This window comes from Podarcis erhardii (genome assembly GCF_964252035.2).
Source record: "Podarcis erhardii genome assembly, chromosome: 5".
NCBI lineage: Eukaryota > Metazoa > Chordata > Lepidosauria > Squamata > Lacertidae > Podarcis > Podarcis erhardii.
The window spans coordinates 84,488,104-84,506,214 of record NC_138509.1 but is presented as its reverse complement, the minus strand read 5'-3'; the positions used below and the strand labels follow the sequence as shown (position 1 = coordinate 84,506,214).

At 47.1% G+C, this 18,111-nt stretch overlaps 1 protein-coding gene across 1 annotated transcript in view; it reads left to right on the top strand.

The window, feature by feature from the left end:
• WDR49 (WD repeat domain 49) overlaps nt 1-18,111 on the top strand; it is a 102,022-nt gene that overhangs the window by 29,755 nt on the left and 54,156 nt on the right. Inside the window, exon 7 of the mRNA XM_081862906.1 lies at nt 7,828-8,064. Coding sequence (XP_081719032.1) covers nt 7,828-8,064 — 237 coding nt within the window. The remainder of the gene's footprint in view (nt 1-7,827; nt 8,065-18,111) is intronic.

Here is an 18,111-nt window from a genome sequence, read left to right as displayed (position 1 = left end):
TTCTTGCCTCTTAAGACTCTCTGGTTAGCTATTCATTGCCAATTTTCTCTGTCCTGCTCACCCCCCCTCCTCTCCATTCTCTTTGAAGGGCTACTTCAATGGCCAGTTCCCCAGGGTTAGAGAACAGAACATCTCCCATGGTTGTATTAAATGGAGTCATCTCTTTAGCATAATGAGTTCTACCTGAGGAATGGGACTTCCTCTCCTTCTCCTCTTCCTGCCCCCCAAATCTGCTCCATATGGTTGTAGGAACCCCTAGAACACATTTGTGGGGCACAAAGGGAGAGGAAAGGGGGAGAAAGTCCCATTGTATAGGCAGAAGTCTTTTCTTTGCATCAATGGGACGACTTCATTGGGCATCAACTCCTGTATTCTACCTTTGGCCTCCAGCCTACCTTTAGCTAGGCTCTCTTCCTTTCTGGTCTTGAGTTGCAATGGCCTTCATTTCACTGTTTCTCACAGCTATGGCAAATCCCCTTCTTCATTCACTGCAGCTGCCACCAGCTGGACCATCCTTAGGGATGCTGCCCTGGGGAATGTCTAGCCACAACCACAATAACATTTATTTCAATACCTTAAGAAATAACAAGACCCCTCTCCATTGAATCTTGTGTTTTGTTTCACTGAAATATCTAGAATGCAAGTCAGCTTTTGCTGCCATTTAAAAAAAAATGACTTATCGACGTTTCTCAAATTTTTATTGCCACATTTTTACTGGCTCTGGATCAGTTATTTCCATTCCAGGAAAAGCTTCACCTGCTTGCATTGTTGTGAGGCTGCTTTTAAATGCACAGAAGGAGGGCAAGTGGGAAAGTTTTGGACCTTAAGCTAAGGTCCTTCATTAGTTGTGTTTCTCATGCCAATCTGAGCCTGCAGCCTTGATTTGTGTCCAGTTAACATGTCCTTAAAAAAACAACAAAAACTATTTCCCTGCCACTAAGCCTCTTAATACATTCTGTGACCATTGTTTTGCCTGTAGTGGTTTAGCCCTTATTTTACTGCCTTTTAGCATTCTTGACATTAACATGAATCTGTTTCACTTTGATGGATGAATGGGCACCTGAGCTGGTAGAGTTTATTTACGTGCAAACCTCCTGCTCTGCTAGAGCAACCGCCAACATACTGCCAGCCAACCCAAATGACACATCTGCTACGCAGTGCCATGTAGGACAAGGGCTGGAATAAGAAAAGATAAAAAGGCTTTCTTTGCTGAAAGCCTTGGTTTGACAGCTCAGGAAGAAAAGAAATATAGGTGTCCATGATTAGCTTGCACTTCACATCAGATAAGGCCTTGATTTGGGGAGAAAACAACTATTAATTTTAATTTGGCTGCATCCTCATAAGGAAACTAGGATATCTTTCAGTCCAGGGATTTAAGAGTAATGATTTCTAAGAGGTTTGCCTGTGGGGGTAGAAATGACCAGTGGGAAGTTTACTAAACAGTGCATGAAATGACGTTGTCAAATAGTAGTCTGTGGCTGTTGAACTCAGCATCACCACTCATGGAGTTTATCTCATGTGAGGTAGGTTAGGCTTAGAGACTGTGATTGGCAGGAGGTCACTATGTGGGGCTTCCATTGATGTACCCTCCAAGTGTCCCAATTTTCTAGGGACAGTCCTGGAATTATGAAAGCCATTCTGACTCCTGATTTGATCCTGGAACGTTCCAATTTCCCCTCACAGCACTGCCACCGAGTTCGGGTAGAAGATGCCCCACCACTGAGGCCCATCCCTGCATGATGTGCTAGCTCTGAGGGGCAGGCAGAGGGCAGGGCCTGTTGTGTATTGAGTCAAAGGATTTTATATCTGTATTATTATTGTCTGTAGTTGCATTAGGGTAAAGTAACTGCCTTTTGGTTCCAGAGGGTACAGCTACTATTGGTTCATTTAAGCTGCTGTATTTGGATCCTCTGTCTTATTGGTTGCCTCCAAAAGGCAGGACTGTGATTGCCTGATATTGTTCCCTCCAAAATGTATCCCTTCTAGCTAGTTCCCTGTCCCTATAAATGTAGCTCTCCCCTCCTCAGGTCTTAGTCTTGTTGCTTTAATAAAGAAGTGTTACTAGAGAAATGTCTCCAGCATATTATGTCAAGAGAGCTGAAATCACAAACCCCACGTCACAACAACTGGCGACAAAGGTGGGATCCGGAATGCTGAGGAGTGGTTAAACGCAGCCCTGCCTCAGAGTCCGGATTGTAGCTAAGAACAAGACTCACTGGCCAGCTGAGAAGACGACCCTGCCCACAGGACAATGGAGAGTCCAAGGGTATTGGAGCCCTTCCAGCCATAAGAGCCCCACACGTGGGAAGACTACGTCGAACGCTTCGAGTTCTTCGCAGTGGCTCAAGGGATCACCGATGCCAGCAAAAGAAGGGCCACATTCCTGAGCTACTGTGGGCCTGAGACCTTCAAGCTGGCCAAGGCATTGCTTGCCCCAGCGAAGCTAAGTGAGACATCTCTCAAAGATATTCTTGCCTGCCTAACAAGCCATTTAGCGCCTACTGAGACCAAGATGGCCCGGCGGATGGAGTTTCATAAGAGGCAGCAGCGTGCTGGGGAGTCTGTATCTGCATTTCTAGCTGAACTGCGGAAGCTCGCTCAGCACTGCGACTTCCAAGATCTGGAAGAGACTCTCCTGGATCGGTTTGTCGGTGGTCTGAGCAGCAAGAAAGCCAGAAGACGCATCGTGGCTAAAGAAGAGGTTACCCTTGCTTCAGCCTTGAAGGAGGCCACCGCCACGGAGAATTATGAAAGAGAGGAGCTTGATGCCAGTCGCAGGGTCCCTAAGCCACAGATAGAAGTTGCGCATGCCATGGACGAGCTAGAGGCTACTCCGAGCCAGAGCCCAGTCCGTGGGGTCGAGTCAGTGCGTCAGGCCTGCACAGTGCACAAAGATCACCGAGGCAGGTGCCCTGGTTGTGGCGGAAACCATGAGCGGAAGAGTTGTCGTTTCCGGAATGCTATGTGCCGGACGTGCGGAAAGACAGGTCACATCGCCAGGGTCTGTAGATCGGCGGCGTTGGGAGCGACAGGAGCACCTAGACTGGAGCATCGCAGATCGGCCACAGCGAACCATGTTCTAAAGGACTGCCACTATGTAACGGAGATCAACGGGAGGGTCGTGCAGTTTCCAGCGCAAGGCAAGGCACACGTCAAGGTGAAGATTGAGGGTCAGCTGTGCAACATGGAGGTGGACTCCGGATCTGGATTTACTATCGTGTCGGACCAGACCGTGAGGACATTCTTCCCCAGGGGTAAGTTGCCCCCTCTGGAGCCCTTCCCGGCAACTTTGCAGTCATACTCAGCGGGCCGCATCCATGTCATGGGAATGTGTGCCGTGAGAGTACAGTTCCGGGACAAACAGGCGGTACTCAAACTGGTGATTGCGAAGGGCAGTCGCCCCAGTCTCCTGGGCACTGAGTATATCAGGGCTTAATTCAATCCAAACCTGCCCTGAGATGAGCGAGGCATTATGCAAAGAATTTGCTGGTCTCTTTAATGGGAAACTGGGTTGTTATAAAGGGCCCCCAGTTGACTTCGAATTGGACCCTGGGGTGGCCCCAATCCGACTCAAACCAAGGCGAGTGCCATTTGCACTGCAACCCAAGATCGAAGCAGAGCTGGATAAATTGGTCAAGCAGGGAGTTCTCTCACCCGTGGATTCCGCTAAGTGGGAGACTCCAATCGTCACGCCCCTTAAAGCAAATGGGGAAGTCAGGATCTGTGCTGATTACAAATGTACTATCAATAAGGCACTCAGGGGAAACTCATACCCCATTCCAGTCATATCACATCTGTTGGCTAAACTGGCTGGGGGCAAGGTGTTCGCCAAAATTGACCTGGCACAAGCTTACCAACAGCTGCCAGTAACCCCACAATCAGCGGAAGCACAGACTATTGTCACACATAAAGGGGCGTTCAGAGTTAACAGATTACAATTTGGAGTTTGTGTGGCCCCAGGGATTTTTCAAGGGCTCATGGAACGCCTGTTAAGAGGTCTGCCGGGGGTCTTGCCATTTTTTGATGATGTTTTGATTGCTGGAAAAGACCCACAGGAACTGGTTGCGTGTGTCCGTGCAGTGTTGCTCAAGTTCAAGGAGGCAGGGTTGCAACTAAAAAAGGGAAAATGCAGTTTTGGGGTGCCAATGTGGAATTCTTGGGGTTTAAAATTGATGCATCAGGCATCCACCCCACAGATGCTAAGGTTAAGGCCATCATCGAGGCACCACGACCACAGAACAAGACGGAGTTGCAGTCATTCCTGGGACTTATTAACTTTTATCATTCGTTCTTACCCCAGAAAGCTTCAGTAGCTGAACCATTACATAGACTGTTGCAGAAAAAGAATGTGTGGCGATGGGGGCAGGAGCAGCAGAAGGCTTTTGACTCCTTGCGAGGAATGCTGAGTAGCAAGAGCGTCCTTGCTCATTATGATGAATCGAAGCCGCTGGTCCTGGCATGTGATGCCTCTCAATACGGCCTGGGGGCGGTGCTGAGTCATAGGGAACCGGATGGGTCAGAAAAGCCCATCTCTTTCTATTCCCGTACGTTGTCGCCCACGGAGCGCAACTATGCTCAAATTGACAAAGAGGCGCTTGCAATTGTGGCAGGAATCAAAAAGTTCCATGATTATGTGTACGGTCGTCATTTCTCCATTGAAACGAACCACAAACCACTGTTGGGGTTGTTCAACCCGAACAAACAAACGCCACAAATTCTCTCCCCCAGAATGTTGCGTTGGTCTATATTCCTGAACGGGTTCCAGTACACCTTGACCCATGTGCCGGGGAAACGGTTGTGCCACGCTGATGCGCTGAGTCGATTGCCCCTTCCTGGCGGGAGCAATGAGGATCCTGCTCCAGCGGAGCACATAATGATGCTGGAAACACTTCCGGGGGCTCCTGTAACGGCTACTGATATTGCTGAGAAAACGAGGAAAGATGCTGTTCTCTCCCATGTGCTCACTTGGGTGGGGAGGGGGTGGCCAGGTGGTCTGCATGAAGACAAATTCAGGCCTTATGTGACAAGGCAGCACAAGTTATCCATGCATAAGGGTTGTCTCCTGTGGGGAGATAGGGTGATCATCCCAGCACCACTGAGAAACAGGGTTCTTGAGACGCTTCACATGGGACACCCGGGAATGGTCAGGATGAAGTCGCTAGCCCGATGTTATGTGTGGTGGCCTGGAATGGACCAGAACATAGAACAATGGGTACGAACATGCAAGGCATGCCAAGAGGTGCGGCCAGAAGTGGCCAGAGCACCAGTTCACTGGTGGGAGCAGTCCAGATCTCCCTGGAGCCGGCTGCACTTAGATTTTGCTGGGCCATTCCAGGGGAAGGTCTTTTTGGTTCTCGTCGATGCATATTCCAAATGGTTAGAAGTGGCGATGGTCCCTAGCATGGCATCAGCTGCCGTAATCAAGGTGTTGAGGCAGCTGTTTGCAACCCACGGGTTACCTGAGACCATTGTATCAGATAATGGGGCAGCTTTTGTATCCCAAGAATTCAGGGCATTCTTGGCTGATAACTTCATAAGAGGGGTCACATCCGCACCCTTTCACCCATCCTCCAATGGGCAGGCGGAGCGCATGGTAAGAACAGCCAAAGAATCCATTGCACGCTTAATGGAGGGTAACTGGTCAGCTCGCATCGCGCGAATGTTATTTTTGCAGCATGCGACGCCGTGTACTGCGACGGGCAAGTCGCCAGCTGAGCTGCTCTTGGGTAGAAGATTGGTAACGGTGCTGGATTATGTCCACCCGGATAAAATGCCAAACCGTAATTCAAGAGCAAACCCCCAGGTTGAGACTGACACAACAAGGTATTTCGCCCCTGAAGATCTGGTCTGGGTGAGGAACTCTTCACGAGGTTCGCGGTGGCTGGCTGGTGTGGTCACCCGGGCTAGTGGACCTGTGTCCTATTATGTGACCTTGGAAAATGGGCAAGTTTGGAAGAGACATATAGATCAGCTGAGGCGCCGGGCGCTCAGCAGGGAGGAGTCTGATAATTCATCCCTGGCTAACGACGCAGAACTGCAAGACCAGACTGAAAATGGCCCAGAGGTGCAATCACCAGGGACTTCAGCAAATGAACCAGGGTCTGCTAGTCCTCAGGATGATGAGGTACAGGTAGGGGACCCTGAGATGTCTGGGACTCCATCTGTTCCTGACGAAACCCCTATAGCAGCCCCCCTACCACAGGTGACACCCAATCCAGAACCGGCAACACCTGTTGTCAGGAGATCAAGTAGAAGTTGTAGGACCCCACAGTACCTGAGAGATTACGTCTGCTGTGCTCACTAGGGGGGGAGGGGTGTTGTGTATTGAGTCAAAGGATTTTATATCTGTATTATTATTGTCTGTAGTTGCATTAGGGTAAAGTAACTGCCTTTTGGTTCCAGAGGGTACAGCTACTATTGGTTCATTTAAGCTGCTGTATTTGGATCCTCTGTCTTATTGGTTGCCTCCAAAAGGCAGGACTGTGATTGCCTGATATTGTTCCCTCCAAAATGTATCCCTTCTAGCTAGTTCCCTGTCCCTATAAATGTAGCTCTCCCCTCCTCAGGTCTTAGTCTTGTTGCTTTAATAAAGAAGTGTTACTAGAGAAATGTCTCCAGCATATTATGTCAAGAGAGCTGAAATCACAAACCCCACGTCACAACAGGGCCACCCTAGGCGGGAATAAAGGGGGAGTGGAGGGCATTCCATTGGTGTAGCTATGATGGCACTCAGCCTTCTTCTGATAGGAAATGCTCCATGGGGAGGCACAAAAATGGGGGTTGAAGGGGTCAGTTGGGAGGGGAGTGATAACTCCTAGTGGGGTGGCAGCAGAAACAGAGACACCAAAGGGGCAGCCTGCCCAGTGGCGGAGCTTCATACTCCGGCACCGGGGGTGGAGAGCAGGTGGGGGCGTGGCTGGTGCATGTCCCGGGGGCATGGCGCATGTCCCTTGTGTGCAGGGGCATGGCGCCCAGCGCTGGGGGGGGCAGCCGCGATGGCACCTCACTGGGATCATGGTGCCGGGGGCGATGCGCCCATTACCCCCTCTTCTTTCGCCAGTGAACATGCCCTCAAACAATCCTCAGATAAAAATGTCCCTATTTTCATCTGAGGAATGTTGGAGGGTATGTGGACAAGCCAGGATTTGAACACAGGCCTCCACAAGAGACATGCAAGATGCATGGGGGTGGGGGGTGGGACAGGGACAGGAGACATAATTAAGATTCACCTAGTGCAACAAAATCACTTCACCTGCCCTGGACCACTCTATCTTCGTCCCTCTGGCAGGTTCCTTGGAATGAGGGAAGCAATCTCTCACCCTTCACGGATTCTGGAAAAGTCTGGGTCCTTTGCCAGTGACACAGAAGCTGCCAAAATATTTCCCCAGGCACTTTTTAAAAATCCCTCAGCTCCTCCAGCATCCTTGCTCATCTCCCAACCTCAGGTAAAGGCAAAAGAGGCCCTTGAGTAAAGATGATTGAAATGGGGCCTACATTTCCCATCTTGCATGGGCCTCTTCCCAGCTTTGCATGGCTCTGCCAGCCTGAACAATATGCAGCCTTCAGAGGACTTGATGAAGCCTCCTATAGAGTACAACTTGTAGCCTTCCATATGGAACTGGACTCCAACTCCCATCTGCCCCAGCCAGCATGGCTTTTGGTCCTGGATTATGGGAATTGTAGTCCAGCACCATCAGAACCACCACAGATTCCCCATCCCTGAGGAACTATACCTAAGCTTTGGTTTTACCTATTTCTGCACCTTCTGAGTTAAAAAAAAGAAGAAGTTTGGTTCTGATTTATTCCTCTCCTCCCTACCATGCACAGGTCTTAAGGATATGGGACATTCAGCATCAGCTTTGCATCCAAAGGATTTCTGGTTCCTTCCCCAAAAGCCTAGATTTCCATTCCACGCTTTGCTTTGATGAATCCCATGGGCGTCTTTTCATCTCGTTTAACAACCAATTGACATTGCTGGAGATGGAGCAAGATTCAGGCACAAGCAGAGTTGCCAGTCACAGGAAAGCCGTTACGTGCCTCCTTTACAATTCAGTGCTCCAGCAGGTAAAATAAGAAAGAAAATAGAGCCTCTTTCTGTATTTGTCTGATAAGCACTTCGAACCTTTGATTCACCATTTCTTTATTGCGATTTCAGCAAGTAGAAGAGAAGCACGGGGCGGGGGGGGGGGGAGGAAACTATGTAATACAAACGTGTATTAATTGTAAGCGTTTGGTGACTTTCCTGCAATGGATTGTGAGCATTTTGGCTTCCTAAAGAGCTTTCTTTCGCAAGGGTGCCAGTGAATTCAGTATGGCTTAAGTCCATGTACTTAATCTCTGTTCAAAGATTACTTGCTGGCATTGCAAATGCCATGGACAATAAGTCCTATGCTCCATACATCCCTCTGAACCTGCACCAAACCTATACCTTCCCATACGACTGGGGTGCCCTGCATGCTTCTTGTAGGTGCCTAAGCACAGTTCACAACTGTGAATCGATGTATGGAAGCCATTGGGAAAGGGTCACTGAGGGCAATTTGCTCTCTGTTCCATGAATAGGCTGCATAAACAGGGCTATCAATGACAACCTCCATACCAAATGAAATTGTGAGAGGCAGCAGGTGGAGGGAGGCACTATTTACATATTTTATTTGCTCATTCTCAATACAGATTTATGTAGCCACAGAGGGCTTGGTTAGAGAGCTACCAAAAATGGTCTCAGGGTGTGTATTGGGAAAGGAGTTGGCATGCAGGGACACAGCCCCTAACATGTATGTATGTATGTGTGTATGTATGTGTGTATATATATATATATATATATATATATATATATATATATATATATGTGTGTGTGTGTGTGTGTGTGTTTTGTGTGTGTGTTTGTGCGTGCAAATATATCAAAAAGAAAGGAACGAAAATATAAAAACATAAATGATCTTAAACAAGACTGTTTATGTACATGTCAACAGCAGCAAGGATGTTTTTAGCCCAGAGATGGAGAACAGACAAAGTACTGACTAGAGAAGAATGGCAGACCAAGTTGATGAACTATGCTGGCAAAATTGACTGGAAAGATCAGAAATCAGGAAGACCAAATTTTTATTAAGGGCTGGAATAACTTTATACCGTATCTTAGAGACCAATGTAAACAGCTGAAATCATTAGCAGGAATACAATAACATTTGAAAAGTAACATGAACTTTGGATACTATGGAGATGTAATAGATAGCATACAGTAAGAGATGCAGGGATAAAATTTAGAAGTGGAAACCATGGAGGGAGGGAGGGCGGTCCGGAGGTCCGAGAGAACCTTTTGGTGTCTTTCCTTCTTTCTTTCTTTCTTTCTTTCTTTCTTTCTTTCTTTCTTTCTTTCTTTCTTTCTTTTTCCTTTGGATTTGTTATGTTTGTTGCTTATAATTATTATGTAAAACTAAATATTTTTTTTTTACAAAAAAAGAGAGAAACTCTACAAACATCACCAGGTGATATATTCTATCAGTCTTAATCTAAGCATAATAATGTAGGCATTCCATATGTCCAAAGCTATCTAAAGAGGTTATAAGCCACATATTCAAACATAGAAAGGGCAGCCATAACTTCAGAACACTGAGCAGTATGTAGTGAATTTTTGCTCTTCCAGCTCTGTGCACCATAAGGGCTCACAATTCTGTTAGTCCCCATGCCATACGGAGTGTGTGAACATCCACAGGTTTCTCCAAGACAAGGTTAACATCAACCATTATTTCTGACCAGAAAGAAGACAGCATATGTGCAGCCAGTGCAGATGTTGTAGCACAGGTGTGTCATGCTGTCAGAGGTCTACCCCCAAGAGTAGTCTAGCCAATGCATGCTACACGCTGGAGTTTCAGGTGTGGCCCATGTGCAGCCCGAAATTGCACACAGCAGTAATCCAGTTTCAAGGTTTTGCAGCCTTGCTTTGAAGTGGTCCAGTTTTATCCATCCCAGAACAAATTGCTGGAGAACAGCTGTTTCCCGCTCCCAGTGCAGCAGATGCTGCAACTCTGCATTGCTCCATCACCAGTGCCAATCCTAAAAACTAGCAATATTAATATGTTGTTGCTGCTGCTGTTAATATCTTCCTTCCAGTTGCAAATTCACCTGGTTTTGAAATCTTTCTATGAAGTCACCTTACTGCACCTGCCAGGATAGTTATAAAATATGCACACGGTGTAATTAGCTGAGATGTGCCTTCTTGTTGGCACATTTCCCCAGAAGTGACTCTCAGTATGGTGGCTCTGGATCACAGTTATGTATTTCATCACAAAATGAAATCAGTTAAATGCAATGCCACTTGGTATGCAAGTTGGGTGTTATTTGTCTTCCCAGCACTTCCCTTGCCATCAGAGCACTACCTGCATCTCAATGAATAGTCAGGCTCGGAAGAAAAGGGAAAGACCCCTGTGATTGATTTCTCCTCCTCCTTCTCCCTCAGCTGTGCCCAACAGCATCTTTTAATCTCCAGATTGAGATTCAGCTAAAGCAAACATAGCTGTATGCTGTGGGGTGATACAGAGCTATGGGGGGGGGTCATTTACATTCCCCACCCCTTTAAAAACAACAACCCCGTATTCTTTTGTTTGATTGTGTGTGAGTGCTTTGGAACAAAGCAGGAATCTTGCTACCTGTCAAATAAAGGCAATAGCTACCCTGAGCGCCATCGCTGTGAATCTGTGATCTGCAGATGTAGGACTCCAACTCCCATTGGCCCCAGCCAGCATGGACAATGTTGCGGGATGGTTAGAATTGGAGTCTCAACAAAATCTGGAGGGCTGCAGGTTCTCCATCCTTGGCTGTAAATTAAGCACTAACTGGCTGCAATCACATCTATGCCTACATGGGAGTAAGGCTCCTGAATGTGTGTGATTTGGTTGCAGGTCCCCCTTTGCAGCTGATACCAAAGGTACCAAAATTTATCAAATTTAAGGTAATGGTAAAGGGACCCCTGACCAGTAGGTCCAGTCGTGACCGACTCTGGGGTTGCAGCACTCATCTCGCTTTATTGTCCGAGGGAGCTGGCGTACAGCTTCCAGGTCATGTGGCCAGCATGACTAAGTTGCTTCTGGCGAACCAGAGCAGTGCACGGAAACGCCGTTTACCTTCCCGCTGGAGTGGTACCTATTTATCTACTTGCACTTTGACGTGCTTTCAAACTGCTAGGTTGGCAAGAGCAAGGACCGAGCAACGGGAGCTCACCCCGTCACGGGGATTCGAACCGCCGACCTTCTGATCGGCAAGTCCTAGGCTCTGTGGTTTAACCCACAGCACCACCCGCGTCCCTTAACCAAAAAGAAATTTCACTGTGAGAACAGGATGCTGGACTATGTTGAACTATTGGTCAGATCCAGCAAGCTCTTCATAACTGAGGACACTATCTCCAGTTTTTCTACCACAGCTCTCTTCCAGCCTCCTTATCTCATAAGCTTTCGGCCATGTGACATTTTCTCTTACTGCTGCATTGTATCTGCTAACAGTGGTATCTTTTGTGTCTGAAAGTGCGCATGGGGGCGGGGGTCTGTGTGGCCTATCTTCTCTGTACTTTATCTTTCAATTTAAAAAAAAATCCCTTGGGGACACTTCCAGAATGAAAGGTGGGATTGATTTTTATATATCAATGAAAATATCAGCTCAAATGCACCACAAGGCAAGCAGTTAATACGGCCTGCCTTTCTCCTTAAGTTTCATTGTGAAGCGAAAGGAGAAAGAAGGACCCCCTGTGTCTATTTACCAGGGAGCTGAGACCTTAAGGAGCTTGCTTCCTCCCTCTTCCCTACCCACACTCCCCCCCCTCTTGTATATCATTTCTTTTAGTTTGTAAGCCTGTGGGGCGGGAATTATCTTACCACTGATTTCCGTAAATTGCACTGGGAGCCTTTTTGCCTAAAGACTGGGGTTAATGTGGTTCAATAAACAAATAACAAATAAATAGGATTGTTCTGTTGATGTACCTGTTGGCACAGATGAACAACAAGGGAGACGTCTGCAGGGGCCAGGGATGAATTGGAGGAAGATGGGGTTAAATTAGACAGAAGCCTCATGCTGAGAACATCAGGTCACAAAGACAGGGGGGTGGGAAAAATCAAAAGACACTAGGGCTTGTTGCTCTTTGGGGATTGACCAAAAATCATTCTTTGGATTCCTCAGACAGCTAATGCAAATCACCATTTGGTGGGATGTCTGAACTGAGATTCTGTTTTTTATCTGAACCGTCAACAATGACCGCTCCCCACTTAAAACGGGGGGCGCCCTTTGCGTGGACGCGTGCAGCCCTGGATCTGGAGTGGCCCCATCAGCATAGGCTTTGCCTTCCCTCAGGTGGGATACCTGGAGGTCCCCGCCTACCCCAGTGAGTTGTCCAATCCCACCTGGGGGAAGTGTTGCCAGGGAAACCAGGCCAGGTAGGGGGAGGGATTACCTGCCCACACAATAGAGGGTGGATCTTAATTGGTAATCCTCACTTGGCTCCAGAGCTTCTCCCACCCTACCCACCCTCAGTTAATGTCTTCTTTTGCAGGTTAACTTTTCTTCATAGGTTTTGCAGGTTAACCTGTCTCCACAGGTATGCGGGCGCTGCTACGATAAGGTCGCTGTTAAAGGGCCGGAAAGGAATTTCCCTGCATTGGCAGGTTTCACCTTTCCCGTAGCAAAACGTCACAACTTTGGCGGTATCAGGCCTTGGGCGGAATCCTTTAGTCCATCTTCCTCTTTGCGGCGGCGATACCAGGGTTCCCCGTTAAAGGGGTTTTTGAAGGGAGGCTTTGGCCGTACGCCGAAAGGTCGTCATTGCTCTCCCCTGCGGCGGCGTAACGGGGGCGGCTATCTCTGCTTGAATATATGTTCTCCAGAGCCGGCCCATCCCCCCCCCACACTGGATAACCCTGATGCTCCCTAGGTCCCCGGCTGGGGACTAGGGAGGGAGAACGCCCAATGCCTGAGCCAAGGTCTACCCACATTTGAAATTTAATAAAGTTGTGGCCAATTTAATCCCATAGCACGTTGTCTAGAGTCGTTATTCCACATGACGGGGGGGACCACTCGGGATCTGGGGACTCCGCCTGTCCACGCAATATAATTTCACTTAGATCACTATTGCAGACATGTAATAGATATGGGCAACTGCTATACATCACTTCTTTGTTTTTTTTTTTAGTTTTTTTTTTTACTTTTGCATTTGATTTAACAGTGAGAGAAAAAATTATGAGCTTTTGAGAGCAGATGGAAGACCAGAAAATGACATTTGAGGAATGGGCAAAATTAAATCTGGATCCACTGCTCACAGGAGTGCAAGGCTAAAGTACTGTACTTCAAAAATGTGGAGATAGGAGTTAGACGAAGCCCAACTCAAGGGCCAGTGCTATTCAGCTATGTAATGAATGAGACCAAGTGGAGGTCAATAAGGGAATTAGCAGACGTGTCTAAGTTGGACAAATATCATGTAAGTTGGACAAATAGGTGTACAGCATATGGAATGCAGTGTTGACATTGAGCCCTCTGGAACTACAAAAAAAACAAACAAAATGTAAATGAAATGGTACTTTGGCTTGGTACTTGCAGTGATAAAAAAATAAGATTTCTAATTGCGCAGGTCTCCCTGAGTCTTAGATCTTCCCAACCTTTATGTGTTGTGTTATTGTAGAACGTGTCCCTGTTCTGCTGCTTCAGATTAACAATTATTTCTGCTGCGACTTCACCAGCAGGTGCGCAGGTGTAAAACATGCTGCATTCCATGCATTACAGCCATCACTGTAATCTGAAAAGAGATCTGTAAACTACAAGTGTCAATAATGCGATTGGTCATGTATTTTTGTACGAATCAAGTACTGTGAACCTGAATTAGAGTGACAGCAAAAATCTAAATGTTGCTAAAGGAAGTTTTTATGCAGAATATTCAAATACCCTGTTAGGATAAAATCCCAAGCGCATAGGACATATTTTTTAAAAGAAGAATATTTATACAGACAGAGGACCAGTTCACACATTAGGTGTATTAGAGGGCTTTTTTTCAGCTGGAACTCACCGGAACTCAGTTCTGGCACCTCTCAGGTGGGTGCCGTTGCCATTACAGTCGTATTTTGGCTGTCGAATGGAAGCCATTCCGGAACTCCGTTTAACTTCCGAAAATGTTCAACAACCTAGGTGTGGCTTCCGATTGGCTGCAGGAGCTTCTGCACGCAATCGGAAGCCACAGAAGCTGCTTTGGACGTTCGGGTTCCAAAGATTGTTCGCAAACTGGAACACTCACTTCTGGGTTTGAAGTGTTCGGGAGCCAAAACGTTTGAGTCACAAGGTGTTTGGGATCCAAGGTACGACTGTATAAGAGAATGAGGGAAGTGTTCATGGTGAGTTCCGGCACCTCTTTTTCTAGAAAAATAGCACTGAGTGTACACCTAGGAAATTTTAAGTGTATGGCTGTGTACACACTATATCTTTAAAGGACATTCAAAGCACATTCTTTCCCTCAAAATTCTGGGCCTTCTAGTTTACCCCTCTCAGAATTACAATTCCTAGCAACACTTAATAAACTACAGTGCCCATTATTCTTTCACGGGGAAATGGGCTTTAAATGCGTAGTGTCTATGAAAGTGAATGTGACAAATGCACGAATCACACATGTCCCCACATCAGGGAGGTGTGACTGGCTATTGAGTGTATGCCCGATGGGAAATGCAGGTGTGCTTCTGCATAATGTTTAAAGTGTCACTCAATTTGCTAGTAGAGTCGATTGAAAATGTTTTGCACACACTGGCTGAAGGCAAGAAACACTGATATTCCTGACTGGAAGCATGGAAGAAGTACAGGCAAATAGCCCCTTCAGAAGATGTGCAGGAAAGCACAAAGGGTGGAATTCAATGTAGCACTAAAGGGAGTGTATTTGAGCAGTGCAAGCACTTCTGGTTGTCCAGTGGAACAGTCTCTCAGATCCTCTCCTTCTCTCACCTGCTGTTCTGGGGGTTCTTCCAACCCACCAGAGTGGATTTGGGGGAGATGCAGGTGCACATGTGGTGACGAGAGCATGGAAAGCCCTGCTGTGCTAACAGGAGTCCTTTGTGCTGGCTTCTGCTAGCAGAATGGGGTAGCTGAATCTGCCCCAAAGAGCAGAAATTCTGATTCCGCTACAAAATCAATTCTTCTTCCCCTTCTTCTTCTTCTTCTTCTTCTTCTTCTTCTTCTTCTTCTTCTTCTTCTTTGTCTTCCATAAAGATTGTCTTCCATAAACACGGTTTTAACAATCAGTCCATGAGTGACTGTGGAGGCCAATTCTGGATCCACACGTCCTTCCACAGACACTGAAGACCAATGCGGAAGAGGCTCTAGCTCAGTGGTAAAGCACCACATACCCAGTATCCCAGGTCCACTTCCTGGTGTTAAAAGATTCAGGATGCAGTGATGGGAAGAAATTCTGCCCTGGAGAGCAGCTGCCAGTCAGAGTGCACAGTTGTGGGTGAGATGAACAAATAGCCTGACCTCTTAGAAAGTGGATTTCTCTCTGTTTTAATGTGTCTAGATCCAGCCCTGAGGATTGCATAGCATTGTAACAATCAGCTGGATGAAGCAAATATCTATCTATCTATCTATCTATCTATCTATCTATCTATCTATCTATCATCTATCTATCATCTGTATTTCAATATGAGTAGGAAAATGAGAGTACCCTTAAACATTTTTTTAAGAAAAAAAGCACTGTATATATGTGTATATGCCCCTTTCGTTAGTCAAAATATCTGAAATGAAGCTGAAAAGTTCTGAATGAGAAAACAGACAGGGAAGGGGAAAGGAGACAGAAAAACAGAAATAGCTCCCTGCCAAACTCCCAACAGTTTCAGTTCTTTTTATTCCTTTGTGCACAGTCTGCCGTGGGCAGATACTCACAGTGAGAACAAAAGCAAAAGTCAGCAAAACGAAATGAGGTTTTATCTTTTTTCAGTAGGATTTCCCCTACCCTTCCCTGACTTAAACCTGAACTCTAAAGGCAGACTTTAACAGCTAAATCTTAGAATCCTTCCCAAAATGTGCTCAGGCATGAATGTTGGTAAATCTGCAGGTGCGAATGGGAGAGGACGAACTAATTTGAGGAGCAGCCATCAATAATGCCTTACAGCCCTGTTTACAAGACAAGGAGGGGTACAAGGAATGCATGTGATTGAGAAGTCGAGTTTGGCTCATTGCTGTCCTCCCACCCCCACCCCTGACAGACCCTACACATATATGTATAAGCTCTGCGTGTGCAGTCCGGGATCCTGCTGAAAGCAGTACAGTATCCTCAGTCACCCCCAAAAGCTTAAATACAGATTGTTCAAAAAGTCTCTTGAACATGTTTAGGCGTGGGGATGATCCCAGACCCCCCCCCCCGTTCCTTCTATACATCATGTCACACGGGAAAGACTGTTGCCTTTTCCCAAAGGAACACACCATTCTACCAACCAATGTTCTCCTCTACTTTGTGTGTCGCTTTTAAGGGAATAAATATAACAATCACACAGCACCAACAAGTCTATCTGCTCATTCTTCTTCAACCAAGGCAGGAGGCAAAGCAGGAGCAGGGATCCTGTGTCCCTCCAAATTACCTTACTGCTCTTTTGAAAGTCATGAGATGACTTTTCTGTTTTTAATGTAGCCTCTAACATTATTCATTGTTTGCTGTTGTGCATTTTGTACATTTACCTGTGAACCACTCAAGGAATCTGAACCAAAAGTGGCGGGTGGCGCCGTGGTCTAAACCACTGAGCTTCTTGGGCTTGCTGATCAGAAGGTCGGCGGTTCAAATCCCCACAACCGGGTGAGCTCCCATGGTTCTGTCCCTGCTCCTGGTAACCTAGCAGTTCAAAAGCACACCAGTGCAAGTAGATAAATAGGTACGGCTGTGGTGGGAAGGTAAACAGTGTTTCTGTGCGCTCTGGTTTCTGTCACAGTGTTCGGTTGCTGCAGAAGCGGTTTGTTCATGCTGGCCATATGACCCGGAAAGCTGTCTGTGGACAAACACTGGCTTCCTCAGCCTGAAGCGAGATGAGTACTGCAGCCCATAGTCGCCTTTGACTGGACTTAACTCTCCAGGGGTCCTTTACCTTTACCTTAAATGGTATCAATGGAAATAATAAATACAAATGTAATAAAGCTGGTTGGGGTTGATGGGAGCTGGAACCCCAACACCCAAGGAGCCATAGTTTCCCTACCCATGATATATGCCTGTGGACTGTCTTGCCAGAGTGTGCATGCTCTAGTTATCTCTCGCTTGGACTACTGCAATGTGCTCTATGTGGGGCTACCTTTGAAGGTGACCCGGAAACTACAACTAATCCAGAATGCGGCAGCTAGACTGGTGACTGGGAGTGGCCGCCGACACCACACTTGAAATACCTACACTGGCTCCCAGTACGTTTCTGAGCACAATTCAAAGTATTGGTGCTGACCTTTAAAGCCCTAAACAGCCTTGGTCCAGTATACCTCAAGGAGCGTCTCCACCCCCATCGTTTTGCTTGGATGCTGAGGTCCAGTGCTGAGGGCCTTCTGGCGGTTCCCTCGCTGTGAGAAGCCAAGTTACAGGGAACCAGGCAGAGGGCCTTCTCAGTAGTGGCACCCGCCCTGTGGAACGCCCTCCCACCAGATGTCAAAGAGAAAAACAACTACCAGAGTTTCAGAAGACATCCGAAGGCAGCCCTGTTTAGGGAAGCTTTTAATGTTTAATAGACTATTGTACAGTGGTGCCCCACAAGACGAACACCTCGCAAGACGGAAAACCCGCTAGACGAAAGGGTTTTCCGTTTTGGAGGCGCTTCGCAAAACGAATTTCCCTATGGGCTTGCTTCGCAAGACGAAAATGTCTTGCGAGTTCCTGCGGTTTTTTTCCCTCCCCCCTTTTTCTAAGCCGTTAAGCCGCTTATCAGCTGACCCGCTAAGCCGCTAAGTCGCTAAGCCGCTAAAAGCTGCTAAGCCGCTAATAGTGCTAATCCGCTAAGCCGTCAATGGGCTTGCTTCGCAAGACGAAAAAACCGCTAGACGAAGAGAATCGCGGAACGGATTCTTTTCGTCTTGTGAGGCACCACTGTATTTTAATATTCTGTTGAAAGCCGCCCAGAGTGGCTGGGGAAACCCAGC